We start from the raw sequence: 22,279 nt of genomic DNA on the forward strand, positions 1-22,279 counted from the left end.
CTGGCAGCCACCAATGCCACTTAATGCCCTCAGGGTAGACAGACCGTAGTTCAGGCTGGCCCCATGCCACATTCCAGACACATCAGCAGCAAGGCTGGTAAAGGCCTCCTCACTCCACCTTCAACTTTGACCTCCAGTCTGGGCCCAGACATGTTTTTTCTCTCAATATCCATATTTTTCGGGGACAGGAAACTGCACAAAGTCTAGATCACCATTAAAAGCCACTAGAGACTTTGGGGATCCTCCCAAGTTCGTAAAAGGTGAGAAATTTGGGTGAGGGTCAATCACGGATACAAATCTTTACAGAGAAGAAAAGTGAAAGCAGCGCTGGACTGAGAGCCCGGGTACTGAATTCCAAATCTGCCCCAGTCGCTGGCAGGGTGGGTGCCCTTGGGGAAGCACCTTCTCTTCTTTGGGCAGCAGCAGGCCCTTCAGTAACTGGTGGAAGCTGGACTCTATGGTCTCTTTGGGTCCAATGTGCCAAAGAGGCGGAGGAAGCAGGGACGCGGGCGCTGCAATTGGTTTTCCAGGCAGGTGAGTCCCTCTGCACGGCCCGGGGGCGCGTGCCCCGGGGCCCTGTTCTACGCCTAAGAATGGGCTCGGCAAGATGCCAAGGGACTTTGTAGTCCCCCAGAATCCCCAACCTCTCGGCCCCCGCCTCCCCGCCGGCCTCTCGGTCTGGAATGAACTGCCGGGTGGCGGCCAGGGCGCCGCAGTGCGATTGCACCGCGGCCACGGAAATGGGAGCATATGCAAAATCGAAACCGAGCTCCAGGACTCCAGCGAGCCCCATCCGGGCGGGACCGGCCCCTCGAGCTTGCGGTGTCGCTAAGCAGCAACTCGCCTGGCGTGGGGGGTGGAGGCGTGGGGAGTCCCAGAGAGGGGTTCTGCAGCCTCTCCGCCCCCTGCCAACACCACGCCCGCGCCTATTTGCATTTAAAGAGAAACGCATCAAGGAAAACAGTGGCCGAGTCGGGAAACGCTTTCTCACCATAGCGATTGGGCCACAGGCCTGTCCATCAGGGCGCCGATGCCCCACCCTGTGGCTGTGGAGCCCGGGGGGAGGGGTATGGGGGAGCTGCCCAAAGATTGGGGAAGGCGAGCCGGTGCAGGAGGTGACTGGAGCCACGGCGGCGGCAGGGGCGGCGGTGGCGACGCTCTCAGCCGTGGCTGCCAAGGCTCCAGCCCCAGCCAGGGCGGCGCAAGAGACAATAAGAGGGCTGGAAACTGGGCCGGGCCGGGTAAGCTTTGCGTGCAGCCAGGAGCCTCCGCCTGCCCCCCGTCCGGTGCAATCTCGTGTGCTCCGCTCTGACCGCCTGGAGCAGAGCTCTAAGGGCTGGGCCGGTCGGCGTCCGGACCGCTCTGCGCTCCCCCTTTGGAACCCGCTTTGAGGAATGTCCGGTGAGGGCCAGAGCCCTGTCCCCTGGGCGCAAGCGACCGCGGCTAGAGGCGGGGAAGAGGTTGGCAGGCCGGCGGACTGTCCTGGGCCGTGCCTCGGGCTCTCGGGGGAGGCGGGAATGGGGCCCGCACGTGCTGCCCTGCGGTCCCGGGAGGGGAGCAGCCAACCAGCACCCCCAGCGGTGCGTTTGTAGGCCAGGAGCTCTACAGCTTTGTTGTAGCACATTAGCTGGAACCGCTGTGTTAAGCGGGTATCGCTCACCCCAGCGGCCCGGCTGCCGCCCCTCGCCGCCCCTCCTCTCCCCTGCGCACCTCCTCCCTCTCCCTCTCCTTAGGGACTAAGCTAACGCGCTGGCCTGGGTCCGACGGGTACTTGCTTTGGCGTAGATTGGGGTATCTACATTGTCTGCCTCCTCCCTGAGGGAGATCAGTTGGGCCTGTGGGCTGCTCACTTCCCTTTGGAACCTCGGCCTCGAGGCCCCAACCAGCCGCGCCCCCTGCTCCTGGGCCTCCGGGCGCATCTGCCGCCTGCCCCCGCGGACAGGCGGGCTGGCAACCCGGCTCTCGCTGTACCTTGTGTTAGGGCAGCAGCTCAAGCTAGTCCTTGGGTTAGAGCTGCAAGGCCGCTTTGTATCCGCCACCCCCCCCCCCCCCCCCCCCCCGCCTCGTCTCCTCTTCCCTTGGAGGGCACTGGCCGCTTTTTTCTAGACAGCCTCCTGTTTAAAAATAGCGACAACCATGGTGAGGTGTGTGTGTGTGTGTGTGTGTGTGTGTGTGTGTGTGTGTGTGTGTGTGTCGGAGGGTGTTCTGTGCCAGAGGCCGAGGGAGCAATTATTGTAGTAGGGAGCGAACCGTTTGGGTGTGTGTGTGTGTAAGAGAGCTAAGAGAGGCAGCCAAGCCCTTCAACTTAGCAGTTACTTAAAATACCCAGGCCGCCGGGCCGCTGTCATTGTCTGCTGCAGACACCTTTGACACTGGTGACCGGCAGACTTTACCTAGGCTCTCCGGTGGTGAGGGGCTGTGCCCTCCAGAGCCGGCCTCGGTTTGGCCCGGCCTGTCTTGGCGTGGGCCACGGGGTCAAGGTGAGTCTTAGCCCCTCACAGTAACATCTCCCTCTGCAGTTTTGCTTGCCTGCTGCATTCATCTGGGCTGGATGGAGGGTGCTGCTCTATTGGACTTCCCGCCCCGCCCCTTGGGGATTCCAGCAGAGCCCCCTCCGCAGTGCAGCTCCCCTCATTCGGCCCCACCCACGGCTCAGTCTACATCACTGTGTGCCTCTAGCAATGGACTCTAGGCCTTTCTGAGGAACAAGAGGGAGGGAGCTACCTAGGGGCTTGACAGTCTCTTCTTGGACCTTTGACCCACCTCTGAGGGTGGAGAACTGTATGGGCTGCAGAGCCCAGGCAAAGCCTAGGCACCTTTGAGAGGAGGCAGTGAGACCCAATAAATCCCTCACTTAAGGGAAGCCTAGCTGGGCACCTTTGTGACACTAGCCAGGGCTACAGATACTACACTATAGTCACCTCCTCTCACTTTGACCAGTTCCCCTACTTGCAGTTGGGCATCCCCAGCCCAGAGCTGGACATGTCCTCTGCACTGCCTTAAACCAACAGCCACTCAACATATCTGCCCTATATAACTCCCCTCCCCACACCCAAACCCACTCACCCTACACTGTCCAAATTCTCTTCCCTGTCAGCTGTGGTCCTGTCTCCTCAGTGCCTTTCCTGACCATCTCTTGCAATCCATGATAACCTCTTCTTTCTCAGAACTCCTCCAGGCTGCCTGCATCCCTTGGGCATATTTGGGCTTAAATTATAATAGGAGACAAACTATAATTAAGTTTTCCTGCTTCTGCTTTGTCTCCCTGATATCATGGATGTCTGGGTTCTCTTAGAACCTCTCAGAGGGGTAAAGGAAGCCTGGATCTCAGCCACAATCCCCTCAAAGCCTAGCAATGCATAGCAGTTAATGAATGCTTGAGAAGGACTTGCTGTCTGTAAAGCTTTGGAGAAGACCTTTAGCTCTCCAACTGGCACTTGTCCTGATTCATATGAAAATGATTAGAAAAATGATACTCAAGGCTCAGATATTTATTGAATATACTTACTGAAGATTGAGAAGGGGGGTGGGTTGCATCTACAATTAAAAAAATAAATAAATCATGATGGTTCTCTTCAGTAAGCTCAGGACCTGGACTGCCCAGTCCCCAGACTACACGTACCTTTCTTTGGTTGCTGATTCATGAGTCTAGAGGCAAACTACCATGGAGAGAGATGAGAGATCTGTATATACAGGGGTATTGTCCTGGGAAGCCTCCAGAAATTAAAGGGGTTTGGTTAGGCAAAGGATAGTGGTATAAGCAAAATTAGGAATGGGAGGGGGTGCCTGGCAAGCAGGCTGAGTAAAGTGACAGTGTTTTCTGGTTGATAGTGTAACTTCTGTAAGGTAGAAAGGAGGTTGGGGCCCAGTGGTGGTTGGGTTCCCAAATGCCAGGCTGTGGAATGGGGATCTGATCTTGAGGAAATGGAGGAAGAGGCCATCAAAGAATGAGGAATTGGGAGGTTTTGATATTTTTTTGTGTGCAAATATGCCACAATAAAACAGGATCTTAGAAGGGTTTTAGAATGGGATCTTAAAAAGGGATAGGAAGAGTGCCATAAATTGGACAGTTAAGAGTCCACCTTTGGATCTGGAAGAACTGAGGGGCAGGCTATCTCTAGAGGGAAACTGTATCTTGTCAGCCTCTCTTCAGCCTTGCAGAGGTTGGTAGGGAAAGGAGGGAGCCTGGAGCCTACATACCAACATGGTGGAGGCTAAGCGTGCCTCAGGCCTCTGCTGATCCTTTTTCTCCCAGCTGGACAGGCCTTCAGGGAGCACCAGTTTGGACTCCTATGGTTACAGATGGGAATCCTGAGGCCTTGGAAAGCAACAGAGTCTTGCTTAAGGTCACGTAGCATTTAGGGAAAGGCTTCTGCCTCCTGTGCAGCAGCTCTTTCCACTGTATCCCACTGTATCCAGCAGCCTCCATTCAACACAAATCAGCACTTATCGCATTAACCAATCCCTCATCTTACCTCACCCATTCATCAAGAGTGAAGGGATGCTAGGTTAGCTTGCTAGGAACTCCTTCTCCCCTTTCATGTCTCTTTTGCTTTTTAATCTTGGTCTACAGACTGTCAGGGGCTGAACATTTCAGGAAGGGAGGTAGTTGAAAGAAGTTGGCAGTCCAATGATTCTCTCCTAGTATAGTGGAGGTGTTAAAAATCCCCCAAGAACTGTTATATTTACACTCTCTGGACCAGGGGAGGAAGGGAATGAGAGAAGAAGCAACAAGTCTTTCTTGCTTGTAGAACCAAAGAGGGAGAAGGAGCTTCCAGCCCCCTCATTTACAGATAGGCTAGAATAGGGCATGCCCATTGTTATTTCGTCACTTCCTCTGCCTCAAATCCTGACCAGGCAGATAGACTAGGTGATAAAAGTAAAGCCCTCAGAGGAGGCATTTCATAGCCTTCATGTGTCACTCATTCCTGGGTTGCCCATCTCATTGACAGGAAGTTCTTTCTCAGATCTAATCTGAGCCTCTCATGCTATGCTTAAACCAACTGTGTCTGAGTGTGTGTGTGTGTGTGTGTGTGTGTGTGTGTGTGTTGTGGAGTAGGGTTGAGAGCCGTTAGCCACCGTTGCTCTTCTGCTTAACAATTCATTGGAGATTTCATGGGCATTAAACCATCTCTTCCACCTCCAACTTCTATTCTCTGATTTAAATAATCGCAAAGTCTTTCATCTCTCCTTCATCTTATTTTTCAAACCTATGCATGTGTAAGTATATTGCTAGCAAGGCCTGCAGGGAAACCAGAACGACTGCAGAGGTTCAGGTGCCAGCTGAGTGAGGGTGCATTGCTCCTCTGAACCTCCCCTTTTGGGATTAGGGGATAATATGAACAATGGAGAAAATGGCCCGTGGGGGCTTGGTGGAGTCAGAGGCAGGCATACTGATGCTGCAGGGGGTGGGGATGGGAGAGCTTTGCGACCCTTTGATCTACATTTCATATTGTGGAGCCTTCATTGCTTTCATCTCCTACAGGTTTTTTTTCCCCCTGCTGGGTTTCCAAGCAGATACTAACCCCCCTTCTCTAGCCAGTACTCCTCAGCCCTCCCTGCTGGGGGCTGCAGCTCTTCTCCAGAGAGAGAGGGCTGGGCCCGGCCAGTTGTGGTCCCCCTCCTCTCTGTATATGTATGAAATATTCATAGGCTAGGCCTAGTACATTCAGAAAGAGTAAAATATTGGGTGGGCTTGTTGGGGGTAGAAGTGAGAGGCATGAGGAGTGAGGCTGGGCCACAGTGCACCTCTGTTTTGCAGTGGACCCAACCAGCTAGGCATCCAGGCCTCCCACTGAAGCCTAGGACCCCAAAATCACATTCCCTCAACATGCCTCATGACTCAGCAGCCACTAGAAAACTGGACACAGGACCACCCTTTTCCCAGCTTCTCATGCAGCCTGGGGGAAGCAGATCCCCTGTCCAATCTCCCATTTCTAGATGGGGAAACTGAGGCCCAGAACAGGGAAGGGATTTATTTGCTCAAGGTTACATAAGAGCACAAAGCTCCTGGCCCCCAATTCAAGGCTTCTTCCTCCAGGCACACTGATCCTGATCCCCTCCCAAATCTCAGTTTCCTTACTTGGTCTCTCACATAGGGTATGGTACATATAGAGGGGTGGATACATAGAAGAGTCAGGAGTCTTCATTGTTCACTTGACCCAGCTGCTCCTCTGCTGGCTTTCCTCAGCTGCCTTGTCACATCTGTTTCCCTGGGGTTAGCTCTTCTCTTGTTCTTCATCTGAGCAGGAGTGGGAGGGGGTGGTGCCTGTCTTTGATCTTACCTTGCTGGGTTAGTACTGAAAGTGGAAACCATCGTAGTGGAAGCCTTAGGATGCAGGCATGACAACTTCCTTAGATACATTCTTCTCTTAAGGGGGTTTGGGAGTCTGAGAGGGGAGTGGCAAGTTGGTGGCTCCCAGAGCCCCCATCATTGCAGACAAGCTGGGTAGGCAGCCCCAGCAGCCTGCGGAGAAAGCTGGAGCATCAAGAAGATTCACCAGGAAAGCCTATTTCTACGGAGAGGCAGAGTCTGGGTGACCACACCTCCCAGACTGGAGAAGCCCCTGTATATTTGGGGCTGAGGCTAAGGGGCACAGAAGTGAGCCTAGGAAACCTGAAAAGGGCATGCAGAGAGCACGTCTTGAAGGTCAGGTAAAGGGGTTTGGCTTTGATCCTGTAGGCAATGTGGAATAATTTGGTAAGTAGAGGAGTGATGTGCTGAAATCAGGTTTGTAAAAAAATGAATCTGGCAAGGGTGTGCAGGATGGATGAGATGGAAGTGGGGATGTAGGGGGCAGGATTTCAGTGTTGTGGCAGGGAGGAACCAGGGGGAGCTCTGCTAAGAGGCTTTTGTGATCCTTATAGGACCAGGAGAGTGTAGGGGCGAGGAATCTGAGGAGCTGGAGTGGAGAAGGTAGCTGCAAGGCCCCATCACAGGGGTACTTTATTGAACATCTGCTTGGTACCTAGCAAGTAATCTTTTACATTTGTCCTCTCTAATCCTTACTGTGATTCTACATGGTAGGTAGCATTTTCTTCATTTTACAGATAGGCATTTGAGTTTCAGAAAGGTTAGGCCACTTTCTCAAATCTCACAGCCTGAAAAGGATGAAGCTGGCATTTTAGTTCTGGGTTGACAAACTCCAGCTGAACCAGTTGACAAACTCAGTTGAACCAATGTTGTTTGAGCTCCTGCTCTGTGCTAGATGTGGTGACTACTGTATAAGATAAAGGAGGGTGCATTGGAGAGAAATGAACAAACAGACTGGGGCCTGCCAGAATGAATTGCTCAAGGCTGAGTCGGCAATTAATTCATTTGAGGGGCTGGTGGTGGGGGAATAGGAGCAGGAGCTAGAGGGCCCAGTTTGGGGTCTGTGCTGCATCTAGAGTTGGTGGGATGCCCCCTTGATAAGAGGTGCCCCTCAGGAAGGCTGCAAATTAGGGGAGGAGTGGTTGCAGGGATAGCTTGGGTGGGACTCTGCCAGCAGCCTTTACAGCTCCGCTAAAGAGTACTAAGCTAGACAGCCCTTCCTTCAGGTCCTGAAAAAATGATTTTGAGAGTAGACTTGGCTGTGGGCTTTAGAAATGGTTGATTCAAGTTCCAGATATCGTAAATCATTTTCCTTAAATAATAGCTCACATTCTTTGTCCCCATTTTGTCTTTATGTTTATCTTTGTCCCCACTGGTAGGTTTCTATTTGGCCCATCAAACCTTTCTCCCAGGGAAAAGAAGAGTAGAGGAACATGTTCCACGGTTTGGGAGTTGTGATAGTGGGGTTGCTGATGAGAAGAACAGCCACAGGCTGGGTTGACAGTTCTTGGATTCTGAAGTCAGCAGGCTTTCTGGAACGTGCTAGGTGGGGCCAAAATAGCGGCAGCCAGTGAGGACTGGACATGCTGCGGAGAAGGCTCAGCAGGATTGGGATGGGAATATGATGGAAGGCTCTTGATGATGTGAGGGGAACCTGTACAGTCCTCACTCTCAGTCTTCTTCCTTTGAATAGGGGCCAGCACAGTGCAGCCAAATGGCATAGAATTGGGACTCAAAGAGGCCTGGAAACGGGTGTGGCTCTGTCATCATCCTACTGTGTGACCTTAGACAAGTCTTTTCCCAAGCCTAGGCAGTTTCCTTTTCTGTGACAAGGAGTTAACCATCCCCTGATCAACCAGGCCTGATTAATGGATCGCTGGGAAGGAGAAATGGAGAGTGAGAAAGTGGGGAACAACTTGTAAGCTGGTAAGTACCATGAGTGGATGAAGGACATCTGTTGATCTGCGTTTCCTCTGATGCTGGTACTTTAGCTGAGTTTGAATTGTTGACCTTTTTGGCTTGGGCTAGAGAACCTGCTAGTTGAAATTCCCAAATATTCCAGAGCTGTTAGCCAGTAGCTGATTTGAGGCAACATTTTGAGTCCCTGAATATCAAAGGTTGGCTTAAAGAACAACTGAAGCCTCCTGTGAGATAACTGCATAGTCACCCTCATTTACCATTTAGGGAAACTGAGGCTCAAGGAGGTTTGGTGACATACCCTTAGAGCCCCGGGGAGCACCTTAATCAACCCTGACTGAGGTAGTTTTGCTGCTAGAAATTGTCCAACTATAGTTTGAATAAAATATATATAAAACTAGTTGCTACGTTTTTGGGCCTCTTACATAATACATTTTATTTGGTACTTTATATACATCGGTTTTTCCTTAAAATAGCTTTAAGAGGTAGGCACTCTTAATAGCCTCATTTTCCAGTTGAGGAAACTGAAAGAACTTGCTGGATTTCCCCTCGGTAGGCAGAGCTGATTACAGTGCAGAACTGGCTGACTCTTGGGGAGTGGAGGGCTGGACTTCCTGTCCTTGCTACTTCTTCTTAAGACCACCCTCCCCCACATACACAAGGGCAGGATGGGCCCAGAGTGGGCTTGCTCGCAGGAAAACTTCTTGGAGGAGGTCTAGGAAACTATGCTTGAGGCCATGCCTCTGAAGCTACTGCATAAATCCACACACTTCTTCCCTGAACTCAGCCTTCTCTAAGTTGGCTGAGCTGGCCCCAGGAAATAGGGCTGGGAGCAGAATGTGTAAGACTTGCTGCAGCTGTTTCCTCCTTACTGAGAAGAATTCCTGGGGCAGGTTTGTGACTGGTGTCCTGCCTGTATTTTGAGAGGAGGGGAGAAGGAAGAAGATTTGCCCTAGTTCTGACCTAGCCTTTCACTGGTCCGAGAATGGCCTGAAGCTGGCCTCTGGAGCAGGGATGGCCACAGCCCAATTCCTGCCATGCTAGCAATAGCTGCAGCAAGTGGCCCCTGCTAGGGACCACAGAGTGGCCTTAGAGGGTTCCCTCACCCACCAGTCTACCTGAAACTTAGAAAGCCATACAGGTTGAGAAACCTAAGGGTGGAGGGGCTCTGCATTTAGCAGGACCACTTTCTTGGCAGGAACAATGAAGGGAGCCAGCCTCAGCCTGGGGAAGCTGCAGAATCTGTCCCTTTACTGTCCCCTTTGCCTTCTGTCCCACCTTACTCTCCTGACCAGTGAACTCTCTGGTCCTGAGTAAAGGCAGCATAGCCCAGTGGGAAAGGACAGCACTGGGATCTAGTGAGGTAGTAAGGAGTATGGAGAAGGGGCCTGGGCCAGAAGAGACTAGATGGGGCTGGGCTAGGGGGCTACTAGCTATGGGTGATTCCTGCCACCTCCTAGCCACTTTCTGGGGTTGGGGGGCACAGGGCAGAGACAATATGAGCAGGGTACATGGCTCTGGAAGGGACAAGGCAGGGAGGTAGGAGACAGCATAGTTTCAAGGCTGGTCCTTGCCAGTAAAGATGACCCTGGGCCTAGTTAGGAGGAGGGCCTGAAGCTGGGGGAAGAGAATTGCATTCCCAGGGACACAGCCCTGCCTAGTTCACCCACTCCCACCACATACACAGAGGGCTTTTTAAACTGCCCTTAATGGAGGACTTTGTATAAATCCACAAACATGTCTTTAAAATCCTCTCACTCCTGGCTCTTCCTCAGCATGGGCCAAGGCAGCTGGTCCTTTGGACTTCCTATAGTGAATGGCTTTCCCAAATGAGTGACCTTTTACACATGGTCTACTACTTCCTATGAAACTGGGATCTGACCTGAAATAACAGTAATGCCAATCTTTCTCATTTGCTTTGCACTTTACAGTTTATAAAGTGCTTTTGGTGTCCATTATCCCATCTAACCTCACATCACTGCAGTGGACTGGGAAGATGGAGGGGATAGATAGAGGACCTATTTTGATCTCCATTTCACAAGTGCCCAAGGCTCAGAGGGATGCCTTGGCCTGCTCAGGGTCCCTTGGCATGGTCTGGAACCCAGCCCTGTGGCCCGTGGCTCCTTCCACAACATACTGCATATTCCTGTGACAGGGAAGTGGACAATGTAGAGAGCAGTGGGCTGGCCTCTACTCCAGCAGAGCACAGAAGCAAGGGCAAGAGAAAGCCCAAAGGGACTACTACCCTCCAGCCAAGGCATCAAGGTTCTGGAAAGCAGCCCTCTCTGAGATTCAATTTGCCTAATTCTTCTGTTCATAGGAATTCCAGGTCCAAAACCAGTAGGACAATTAAGCCTTTGATTCACAAGGATGGGAAAGCCCATATGGTTTTTCACTTAGCTCTTGGTCTTCCTTGATGCCCAGCCGCACCTACTTGTCTCGCCCATCCTTTCCCCTAAATAATTGCCATTTTTACTCACTCTTGTCTAACAAGGCCCAGATTGCATACCTCCTTATCAAGGCAGCTTTTATGAGCCCGGGGGCTTTCTGTCTTTCAAGTTTATCCTGGGATATGATCACAAGGTATGAAGAATGATACTTCAACATTCGGCTTAAGCAATAATGGGGACTCTAACACCTGCATCATGTTGTGCCTTCAGACTATTACATACAGGATTTTCTACCTGTGAGCCTAGGAGTTCCCCAAAAGCAAGGACTGTGGTTTCCCCTTCTGGTAGCACTGAGCTTTATAACTATCATTTAACCAAATGTTCTGGGGAGGTTCATTTCATGAATTCCACAGACGGGAATAGAATTTCACAAATAACTCCACTTATTGCCACCCCATCTCCTCAGTGCCCAGCACCATAATGACAACACTGTCAATAATTTCAGAGCTGAGGTGAAAACATCTGTGCCTTGGAAAGTGAGGGATTCAAATAGATGATAGGGCCCCTATTCCCATTAGACCCCAGGGCAGAGGACTCTTGAGTATGTGTGCGTATGATTGTGTATTTGAGGGATAGCACTGTCTATTGTGGGCCTATCAGTTGCAGGGCTGAGCTGGAAAATGCCATTTTAAAATATGTAACACAGAATGAAAAAAATAAAAACCTAACTTTAGCAAATGGCAATACAGATCTCTGCAGAGAGGGAATCAGATGAGATTTTCTTGTTTTTTTTTTTTTTTTCCTCTTATTTTCTGGATAACCAGCCATTATCTTGCTCCAAGTTTAATATTTGGTTTTGCAGAGCCCCTGATGGAGGCCTGGATCACATTGATGATTCAAGTGTCAGACCAAGCAAGGCACAAGGCACAAAATTAATGTTTGCTAGACAAGATGAGGGACTCCAGGAAGATTCCTCTAATGAGGTCAGAGGCTAGAGTGTAGCTGCCAGGCTCTCTCCACCACCAGTGCTGGTCCTTAGTTTCCCACTGCAGGTGAATGTGTGAGTGTTATTACTGAAGCAACCAATCACAGGGCTGATGTGCTGGCCAGCTGCTCTTAGGACAACAGTGTTGCTTGCCTCTCCTCTCTTTCTGGCTCCCAGCAGCTGTTCTGCCTCCCTTCCCCACCCAAGCTCCTTATCTGCTGGTGGCTACCCTACAGAGAGGGGACAGTGATGAGGGACTTTTCAGGGAGGGGTCATTGGGTTTTAGCAGGCTGGTCACTGATCCAGCTGTCAGTCAGCTGTAGTCACTGGAATGAATACATCAGAACATGGGGGGGGGAGGAGAGGGATATGTTGGGATGGGTGGTGGCTAGCTCTTCTTTTTATTCCATCTTGGTGACATTTGGTTATTTAGAGGATTGGGAGCCTATACCAGAAGGGTATGTCTTGCACCAGGTTTATTGATTGATTGATTGATTGATTGATTGATTTTTAATTTTTGTTGGAGTATAGTTGCTTTACAATCTTGTGTTAGTTTCTATTGTACAGCAAAGTGAATCAGCTATACATATACATATATCCCCTCTTTTTTGGATTTCCTTCCCATTTAGGTCACCACAGAGCATTGAGTAGAGTTCATTGTTGCACCAGGTTTATTTATTTAAATAGCTGTTGAGAGTCTAACTCTCAGACCAGGGCCATGAATTATGTGGAGTTGTGCCTTCAAGGAGTTCCCTTTCTAAGTAAGGAGCTAGATGGGGCCAAAATAATGAAAGGAACAGAGAGGAAACAGTCTGCCTGTTTTTGGAACTTGGAAGTTTCAGTTGCTGAGGGCCACAATAAAATCTGTTCCCAGCAGGACAGTCACTAGAGAGTCTGACCTAGACCTACCCCTCACATAACCACTATGACAGGGAGGTATTTCTAGGCCTCTTGGACAGAGGATACTGAATCCCAGAGTGCCTTGCCCCGAGGCTACCGTGCCATCTTAGCTGGAAGCCTGGATTGCAGCTCTGGAATGTGGGTCTGCAAGGCTCCTACTCTGGGCTTTTGAAGGTCTGAGCATGGTGCTACAGGCAATTTAGGGAGCTTGGGGGAAGAAGGTGAAACTTCATGTCTACTTTTCTACCCAGCCCCAGGCAAAGTGTCAGTGAGAACCCTGGCTAATGTGAAATTGAGGCCTGGACCTTGCAGAAATCAGTGAATACTTAATGGGCTGTTTTGATAGATGCTTTTCAAAAGTTCTGAGTCATCAGATCTGACTTCCCTTCTGCCTTTCCTGCCTTTCTACCCCACCCTCTTTGATAATCCCTCCCATGGCCAACAGCACCGTGGGCCTTTTTCACATCAGCAGTTCCCCCTGCCCAGTGCTCCCCTGAGCTTAAGGTTACCTGCAGTGAGTGGACCCAGAAAGTGGGGTAGGGGTGATGGCTGCCTGTTGTTCAGTGTAGGGTTTTGCTGCCTTGGGGCCCAGCGGAGGCTGGCCAAGCAAGCCAAGCATATGGAGTGCATTAAGGTTTTCTCTACAGTTTCTCTTTCTTTCTGGTTCCACTCAAGCCTGAAACTACAGACACCTGTGAAAACAAACCCAGCTTGGATGCTTGCTCACCAGTACTGTCTCTCTGTCTTTGTCTCTCTCATCTTCAGCCCCAGCTGTGATGCTTCCTGACTGATGATGTTATAACGGTGCCCAGAAACCAGCAGGCTGCATTTTTCAGCTGAACATACCTGAGTTGCCCCCACCATCATGGAGACCCGAAAGGATGAAGCTGCTCAGGCCAAAGGAACAGCAGCCTCTGTGGATACCCAGGACCAAGGGGCAGAGAAAGGAGCCAAGAACAAGGCAGCCGAGATGACAGAAGGGCCAGCATCAGAGCCACCCTCATCTGGCCCAGGTAGGCTGAAGAAAACTGCCATGAAACTCTTTGGTGGAAAGAAGGGCATCTGTACCCTGCCTAGTTTCTTTGGAGGGGGACGAAGCAAAGGTTCTGGGAAAGGCAGCTCTAAGAAGGGTCTTAGCAAGAGCAAGACCTACGATGGACTGAGTGAAGCAGTCCATGGCCCTGAAGACATTGTCAGTGAAGGAACCGGCCTCTCCTTACCTTTGCCTGAGTCATCCTGCCGACTTCCCGGCTCTCAGAGTGCCCATGGGTCTTTGGAGACAGGCTCCAGAAGCAAGACGTCTGTGGCTGGAGCCATAGAGAAAGCTGGGGCTGAGAAGGCTCCCTTTGTGCCCAAGCCAAAAAAAGGCCTGAAAGGTTTTTTTAGCAGTATCCGCCGTCACCGGAAGAGCAAGGTCTCTGGGGCTAAGCAAAGTGATCCAGGAGCCAAGGAGCCTGAGGGGGCCAGAGTCAGACCTCATGAGCATGTGAGCTCAGCCCTTCTGCCCCACACTGAGGAGACCCTCCAAGCCCCAAGAAAGGAAAATGCCAAATCCCAAGATATCCCTGGGCCACAAGTTTCTTCAGTACCGCAGACTTCTCCAGCAGCCACTGAGAAGACAGCCTGCAAAGATCCAGAAAAAACCATGGAGGCCTGTGTCTCAGCACTCCTGCAGCCCAAACCTGCCCCTGAAGCCAGTGGCCCAGAGAAGCCCCATAGCCCAGAAACAGGGAAGAAGGTTGTGGCAGGAGAGGTCAATCCATCCAATGGCCCTGTGGGGGACCAACTAAGCCTCTTCTTTGGGGATGTCACATCCCTGAAAAGTTTCGACTCACTGACTGGTTGTGGTGACATAATAGCAGAACAGGACATGGACAGTATGACAGACAGCATGGCCTCCGGAGGGCAGAGGGCCAACCGAGATGGGACCAAACGAAGTTCCTGCCTGGTGACCTACCAAGGTGGGGGTGAGGAGATGGCCTTGCCTGATGATGATGATGAGGAAGAAGAGGAAGAGGAGGTGGAATTAGATGAGGAAGAAGAGGAAATCAAGGAGGAAGAAGATGATGACTTAGAATATCTGTGGGCAAGTTCCCAGGTATACCCAAGGCCCATTCCAAATCCAGGCTACCATCCCACCACATCCCCAGGCCACCTCAGCTACGTGCTCCTTGACCCAATTAGGTCTTATCCTGGCCTAGCCCCTGTGGACCTTTTGACTCCTCAGAGTGATCAGCAAGAGTCTGCCCCCAATAGTGATGAGGGTTATTATGACTCCACCACACCCGGACTTGAGGATGACTCAGGTGAGGCCCTGGGGCTTGTCCGCAGGGATTGCTTGCCCCGAGACAGCTATAGTGGCGATGCCCTCTATGAGTTCTATGAGCCAGATGATAGTCTTGAGAACTCCCCACCTGGGGATGACTGCCTTTACGACCTCCATGGTCACAGCTCTGAGATGTTTGACCCCTTCTTGAACTTTGAGCCCTTTTCTTCCTCTCGGCCACCTGGGGCAATGGAGACAGAGGAAGAACGGCTAGTGACCATCCAGAAACAGTTGCTGTATTGGGAGCTTCAGCGGGAACAGCGAGAGGCCCAGGAGGCATGTGCCCGAGAGGCTCACACCAGGGAGACCTATACCCAAGAAGCTCACAGCAGGGAGGCCCACGCTCAAGAGGCCCACACCCGGGAAGCTTATGTCAGAGAGTCCCGAGCTCGAGAGGCCTATGCCAGGGAGGCCTGTGGCCGAGAGGTCTGTGCTCGAGAGGTCCAGGTCCGGCAGGAGAAGCCCATCATGGAGTATCAAATGAGGCCTTTAGGCCCATTAGTGATGGGCCTGGTGGAAGGGGCATCAGGGGCTTCTCCGACTTCCCACAGAGGAACCACCTCAGCTTTCCCTGCCACTGCAAGCAGTGAGCCAGACTGGAGAGACTTCCGTCCTTTGGAGAAGCGTTTCGAGGGAACCTGCTCCAAGAAAGATCAAAGTACCTGCCTGATGCAGCTCTTCCAGAGTGACTCTATGTTTGAGCCAGACATGCAAGAAGCAAATTTTGGAGGATCTCCCAGGAGGGCCTACCCTACTTATTCACCCCCTGAGGAGCCAGAGGAAGAGGAGGTTGAGAAGGAAGGGAATGCCACTGTGAGTTTCTCTCAGGCCCTTGTGGAGTTCACCAGCAATGGAAACCTCTTCTCCAGCATGTCCTGTAGCTCTGACTCTGACTCATCCTTCACTCAAAACCTCCCTGAGCTGCCCCCCATGGTGACCTTTGACATTGCTGATGTGGAAAGGGATGGGGAAGGCAAGTGTGAAGAAAATCCTGAGTTCCACAATGATGAAGACCTTGCAGCCTCCTTGGAAGCTTTTGAACTGGGCTATTACCAGAAACATGCCTTCAACAACTACCGCAGCCGATTCTACCAAGGCCTACCCTGGGGTGTGAGCAGTCTCCCTCGATACTTGGGATTGCCTGGCATGCACCCTCGTCCTCCACCTGCTGCCATGGCCCTCAATAGGAGGAGTCGCTCCCTCGACACTGCTGAGACCCTGGAGCTGGAGCTCTCCAATTCTCACCTGGGCCAGGGCTACATGGATTCTGATGAGCTTCAGGCTCAGCAAGGAGATTCAGGTGAAGAAGAAGAAGAGGAAGAATGGGGTCGAGACAGTCCCCTGTCCCTCTATACTGAACCTCCAGGGACCTACAACTGGCCTGCCTGGTCTCCCTGTCCTCTCCCAGTGGGGCCAGGTCCTGCCTGGATAAGTCCTAATCAGTTGAATGGGCCTTCCAGCCAATCTGCATATGGGCAGGCAGTCTGTTGCATATCTCCTGTCGCCATGTCAATGTTGCTGTCAGTATCAGGGCCAGAGCCAAGGGCACCTGGGGAATCCAAGTCTCAGCTAGCTCGACCTTCACACCTACCCCTGCCTGTGGGCCCTTGTTATAACCTCCAGCCAAAGGCCTCCCAGAGTGTGAGGGCCAGGCCTCGAGATGTGCTGCTGCCTGTTGATGAGCCCAGTTGCTCCTCCATTTCTGGAGGCTTCGGCCCCAGACCTCTGCCCCAGGCCAAGCCTGTGGGCATTACCCATGGCATCCCTCAGCTGCCCAAGGTCCGGCCTGAACCCCCAGAGCCTCAGCCCATTCACTATGGGGCTTCCAGCCTTGACCTGTCAAAGGAGAGGGCTGAGCAAGGTTCCTCTCCCTCCACCAGCTACTCCTCCACTGCCATGAATGGAAACCTAGCTGAGTAGTCATCATCAATTCTGGAGTTGGGGGCATGGGGCCTGAGCATGTGAATTGGGGATCAGGGTTGGGCAGAGGGGTGGGGGGTGGGGGTTGCTGTTTAACTTGAAAATCCTTTTGGCTGAGGAAAGCTCCTATGAGTTTTCACCTTTGTTTTCCCACTTCCCTTGTCTGCCATCTGTGGCCACATTCAGCTCAAGTACATCTGCCCTGGGAGAATGCTGCTGCTGCTGCGCTCCAGTTTTTGCTTTTGGGTTTTCTTCTTGTGACCCATCTAGGGTTTGGGGTGCTGTAATTTTGTGCCTATTCCAGTTGCCGAGGTAGTGATTATATATATATAGCATGCATCCTTGATGCAGACCGAATCCTTAGCACCCTCTGCCACTTCTCCATCCAGTGAGTGATGAACCACTGATGAGCAGCCAGGTCTACACTGCCTCCCACTTGGGGACAAGGAGCTTGTTTACTGTTAACAATGTCAAATTATGGTACAGATCCCCCCCACCCCACTTCCTTTGGTCTTGGGATAGCTGCCACCATTACATCAGATGATATAATCTATTAGCCCCAGCTAGCTGTCCTCAGAGAGGATCAAGTAGCCTGTGTCTCACTGCCTATTGCTGTGGACTTTGGCATCATAACCAGATGAGGGCCTTTTAACCTGGCCTGCTACAGCTTGGGTTGAAGACAAAAATGCTAATTCCCTTAATGGAGTGATCAAATTCATCTAGTTAAAAACAGAAGACAAAATACGGTTCTATTGTAGACACTGCCATAAGTCTTGAGCTCTAGAATGATAGGATTTTTTTCCTTCTTTGTTTCTTTAAGCCTGTGACTGCCTGAATTGCAGATGCTTTTAAGTTTTGGTTCTTTTTTCCTCCAAAGGAAATGTTCATTATCTCATTACAAGGAACACATTCTTTTAATTGAGGTACAGGAAGAGAAGCAGCCTAAATTAGGCTTGGCTATAGGGGCTAGGGTTTTTGCAGGTTGCAGGAGAAGGATAGGAAAAGGAGGTTCATTTGTCCCAGCCATCAGGAGAGAGGATTTCATACACTGCAGAGCTCATGGCAACTCAGCTTCTTAAAAGGGAAAATTGCTTCCCCCCCAAAGACAAAAATTCCTTAAGACTTGCCCACCCCTTCACTGGACACAGTAAAGAGGCTCCACGCTAGCATTCCCAGGAGACAGGACTCCAAAGGCATTTAGGCTGCCATTCCAGGCTCTCTAAAGAGCTTTCATTTTCCATTTAGCCAAGTTCTTAGCATCATCAAAGGACCAGGATTCTTGAGAGGAAGGACTGTGACCTGCCCTCACTCTGCCAAGCTGAAGGACTCTGATTTGTGAGGTAATTGCAGCCCTTAATGGAATGAATGGCACCTCTCCTGCATTCACAGTTTTCATGTTAAACTAGCTTGGAAATATTTGTGGGGAAGAGTTGCTGTCAGGAAGACATTGCAACAGGCTCGTCTTGCCAGGCTCTACCTCTCATTAGTCACCAATATGAGAGGGGTCCTTTTAAATTTCTTTATTGGAAATGATATATGGAACATTTTTTACCTGGATATGTTGACCCAAATTATGATCCTTGCTTTCCTGACCCTGTCCCCATCCCCCACCCATCTCCATGCATGTTAAGGGAAGAGGGAAACAGGGCTCTTGCTATTCCCAAGATATGGCAACTTAGCTTAGGAACAGATGCTATTGACCCCCCTCGTCAAGATGACTGTGGGAAAACCGCCACCTGGCCAAGGGATGTGTCTGTGCTGGTCTTTGTCACCATTTCTCAGACTGGGGTTGGCCCAGTGCCCCTCCCCACAAAGAGAAAACCTGGATGGTAGAAGCTGTATCCCTAGAAGCACCACATGAATTTGCATGGCACTGACACCAACACTCAAGGGACCCAGACCAGCTCTCCAGGCTGAATTTGTCTGCATTGTGAAGAAATGCATCAGCCATGGAGCTGGAGAATCAAAGAGGGTGAGGAAGGCCCTCCTCATCCCTAGCACAGCATTCCAGGAGGAAGTGCCCAAATTCTGGCCTCTCACCAAAGCTGCCCTGGGAGGGTGGGGCTGAAATTGGCCTGGCTGTTTGGCAGGAAGGAAACACTCACCAAATGCCTTTATGACAGGGGAAAACCCACCACTTTACTCTTCTGTCTCTGCTTGTCCTTCAGGGCAGTTCAAGCTCCTGTTCTATATGTGGACTGTGCCAGCCACAGCATGTAGTAGAGCCTTCACCAACCTCCAGAGCCCACTTGGTCACCAGCCTATCTGAGAAGAGAAAAAGTAGGTGGTCAGCCTTTGGCCAAGGGCTGCAAGCTGAACTCTGCAACAAGAGGGCAGCAAGAGGCGCCACCTCTGCAGGGTGCAGTCATAGCCCTGACACACTTTGCTGGGCTTTGGAAGGTTGCATATCACAGTAAGTTTTAGGACTGAGCATCAGCTCATGTTTTGGACATTGCTGCCTACAAGTCCTTTCACTGTCCTGGCCACACCAGAGACAGGGTCCTCACCACCAGAAATAAGGCAGTCAGGGTGCATGTCTGCAGAAGCAGGCTCTTTTGAGTCTCACTCTAGATCCAAGCAGTTCGTGGCTGATTCGCAGCTGCAGCCTAGGAGAGGAAGGAAGACCAGCTGGGAACTCATGATGACAGCACAGGCTGACACTGGGAGAGCCATCCAAGCTCCAGGCCTCTCCCCAAACATATGCCAGTGTTTGCTTAGCTAACACCAAATATGTCCCAGGGTACTAAATGTGAGATGTCAAGTCCACAAGTGAACACCATTTCTGCATTGCAAGGTCATGGGATAATGCTTTGGATGTGACTTCAAGGGAAAATATGACAAGAGAAGGTGACTGCTCTTATCTTGCTACCCAGCAAGCAGGCTTATATAGTGTCAGATAGCTCTGATTCTGAGAATTCTCAAATGAGACTGGTCTTTAGGGGACCGGTGACTGGGTAGAGGAGGCCACCTAGAAGGTCCCTCCCAGGGTTGTCAGTTTCTCAGTGCTTTAACGCCTTCAAGGAAGCACTGCCTTGGGGCTCAGTCATCTGCCCCAATCATCTGGACTCAGCTTGGGCACCAGTCCATGAGCCTCCTGGGCCAAAGGCTTTGGTCAACACCAGTCTTTCTCCCTCAGTACTGTACTAAGGAGGGAAGTAGCTTCCCATACCCAGGGTGCGATCCCCTCATCCTGCTGCCAATGACTTTCCCACCCTTTTCAGTGCTACCACCCCACCTGCCCTCGGCCCCCAGGCCCAATTTCTAGAGGGAGGCATGGGGGTTTAGCAGGGAGACTTCAAGTTTACCCACGTGTATGTTGCATCCAAGTTGTTTTTAATATATATATATATCAAAAGTCAATTATCTATTTTTGTATTGTTTGCATTTTATATTCATGGAAAACAATGTTTATCAATTGTTCTTTTCTGATATATTTTATTTTTAAGCGGTGCTGTTTACAGTTTTAGACAAAACGAAGATGACACAAAAATTGCTGCTGCTTGTGCAGAGGGCTGGCATCTCAATTGCCCAGGACCCTCGCTCTTTCCCCTCTCCCCATCCCTGATGTATCTCACTGTCCATTCCCTCTCTCCATGATAGGGACAGCAGAAGATGCCCAGGTACTAAGACTAATGCCAGGTAACTCAGACGTGTGGAACCTGGTAGACAGCGTGTCGTTTTATGGTTTTGTTTTTTTTTCTTTCACACCTTGCCCTTCCCCGTGTGTAGACCTTCTGGAAGTACTCATGTCTCTGTCTCTCTCTTTCCTCTTTATGTTTTGTGCTCCAGTTTTGAAACCAGAGTGCCCGTGTTTTGCTATTTGTTGTGTTGAGTTTCTCCAAAGGAGCATTTTGGGGACATTCTCCACCCAGTGAGGAGGGCAATGGGTTTCAACTATTCCCCCTCTCCCCAAGAAGCTGGGGGAGACAGATGGAAGTGATGCTTGAACCATCAGGAATTGGCCATCTCATTGAGGAAACCCTTACATGGGACTTTCCAGGAACTCAGTTGATTCTGACATTCACCCAGAAGAGATGTTGGGGAATTCCTTGACCCCTCTTGCTGCTTTGGGGGAATCTCTTCCTCTACCACCATTCCCACTCCCCTGCCCTGCTCAAACTCACACGTGGATGGAACTTTGGGGAACAGTGACTGTTAGGGTGATGGCTTGCTGGCCTGATCCCTACTTTTCCATCCTATAGTCACTCCAAAGAAGAAAATCTATGGCATGCATATGTGTGAGGGTTGGGCCTACTGAGAGGCAGGGCTTTAATTATTCTTGTTACTATTGGTGCTTATTTTCCCTGGTGTATATGGGGTGGGGGTGGGGGTGGGGGAAACCAGGAATGTATATTTAGGTCATGTTAAATAAAATGGCTGGGGGACAAAGGGAAGAAGTTTGAAACTGCAGTACATCCTCACCCCAGGTGTAAGAGTTCTTTCTCTCCCAAGGCAAAAAGGGGAGCATGGCCCCTGGATGTGCCCTAGCTTCCCCTTCCCTATGCCTGAGATATCATGGAATTGCCTGGGTTGTGACCTCTCCAGTCCTAGTTCTCATTGACATCTGGATATCTTGATGCACTGCTTGTTTGTAACAACAAATATTTCTTTTGCTGAATGCTAATAAACTGGGTTCAGGAGGGACCCCCAGTCACTAAAGTGCATTCTTGTGGTTTGTTCCACAGCAGCATGCCTGTGACCCATGGTTGTTGGGTTTGCTCTTGAAGGGAAATGGAGAAAGCAAGGGGGTGTGTGGGAGTCAACCAGTAGAGGGAACAGAAGCCAGAGCTGAAATTGGAAGTAGCAGAAATTCAGTTCATACGAGCCATGCCCTGCATCTCAGTTTGATGATGTGTTGCTCTCCATCACACCGTCCATGCCCTGAGACCTGCCAGGGAGCTGGCTAGCACTTCTGAAATTAGCCTCAGTTCATTTGTGTGCTCAACTCCTCACCAGCCAGGAGGCAGAGGTGTGAACCTCCTACCGATGGCTATAGCAAAAGGATGTGTCTAATGGTAGGACTCAGGCCCACCTGAAAGGAGTAGCATCCTTTACCTAGCCCTATGGGCAGAGATGCTGGCCAGGCAGCTGAATGCCCTACCTTTTCAGCTGTGGGGATGAGTGGGGAGCATGTAGCTTATGCCCCTTATTGCAAGGCATCTCATCTGTTGGCACCAGAGGTGTACCGCAGCAATAACTCAGTCACCTGTGTTATATCCTGATTTCCAGGCCTGTCCAAGCCTAGGCAGTAATCACCTTCCCCTTTCTATTACCCACATAAAGGCTTTCCTATGCCATCAACCAGGAGAAGGTGATTGTGCTAATGGCTCAGGTTTCTCTCATCCAAAATTACCACTGGCCCCTGGTGAGCAAGGGCATCTAGCACCTGTTGATGGGCTTCCTTGAGTTCTGCCCAATTGCCATGTCCAAGCCAGAAGGCCTGAAATAGCAGCTGCTTGAATGTGCTGTGGATAGTGCTGCTAGGCTCCCTGGGGCCCCTTTTCAGATTAAGAAGCTTGTTGGCCACC

At 50.9% G+C, this 22,279-nt stretch overlaps 1 protein-coding gene across 3 annotated transcripts; it reads left to right on the top strand.

Annotated features, from left to right (window-relative positions):
- Positions 1-495: 495 nt before the first annotated feature.
- On the top strand, positions 496-21,055 carry AMER1 (APC membrane recruitment protein 1). Of its 3 annotated transcripts, none has more exons than XM_057718610.1 (2): positions 496-534; positions 13,271-21,055. In XM_057718610.1, the coding sequence occupies exon 2, from the start codon at positions 13,371-13,373 to the stop codon at positions 16,749-16,751; it is 3,381 nt and encodes a 1,126-aa protein (XP_057574593.1). In that variant the 5' UTR covers positions 496-534; positions 13,271-13,370; the 3' UTR covers positions 16,752-21,055. The 3 variants fall into 3 exon arrangements, with proteins under 3 accessions (XP_057574593.1, XP_057574592.1, XP_057574591.1); XM_057718609.1 differs by lacking the exon at positions 496-534 and adding an exon at positions 1,091-1,401; XM_057718608.1 differs by lacking the exon at positions 496-534 and adding an exon at positions 1,091-1,241.
- The last annotated feature ends 1,224 nt before the right edge of the window (positions 21,056-22,279 follow it).

Source organism: Hippopotamus amphibius, chromosome X, assembly GCF_030028045.1.
Source record: "Hippopotamus amphibius kiboko isolate mHipAmp2 chromosome X, mHipAmp2.hap2, whole genome shotgun sequence".
NCBI lineage: Eukaryota > Metazoa > Chordata > Mammalia > Artiodactyla > Hippopotamidae > Hippopotamus > Hippopotamus amphibius.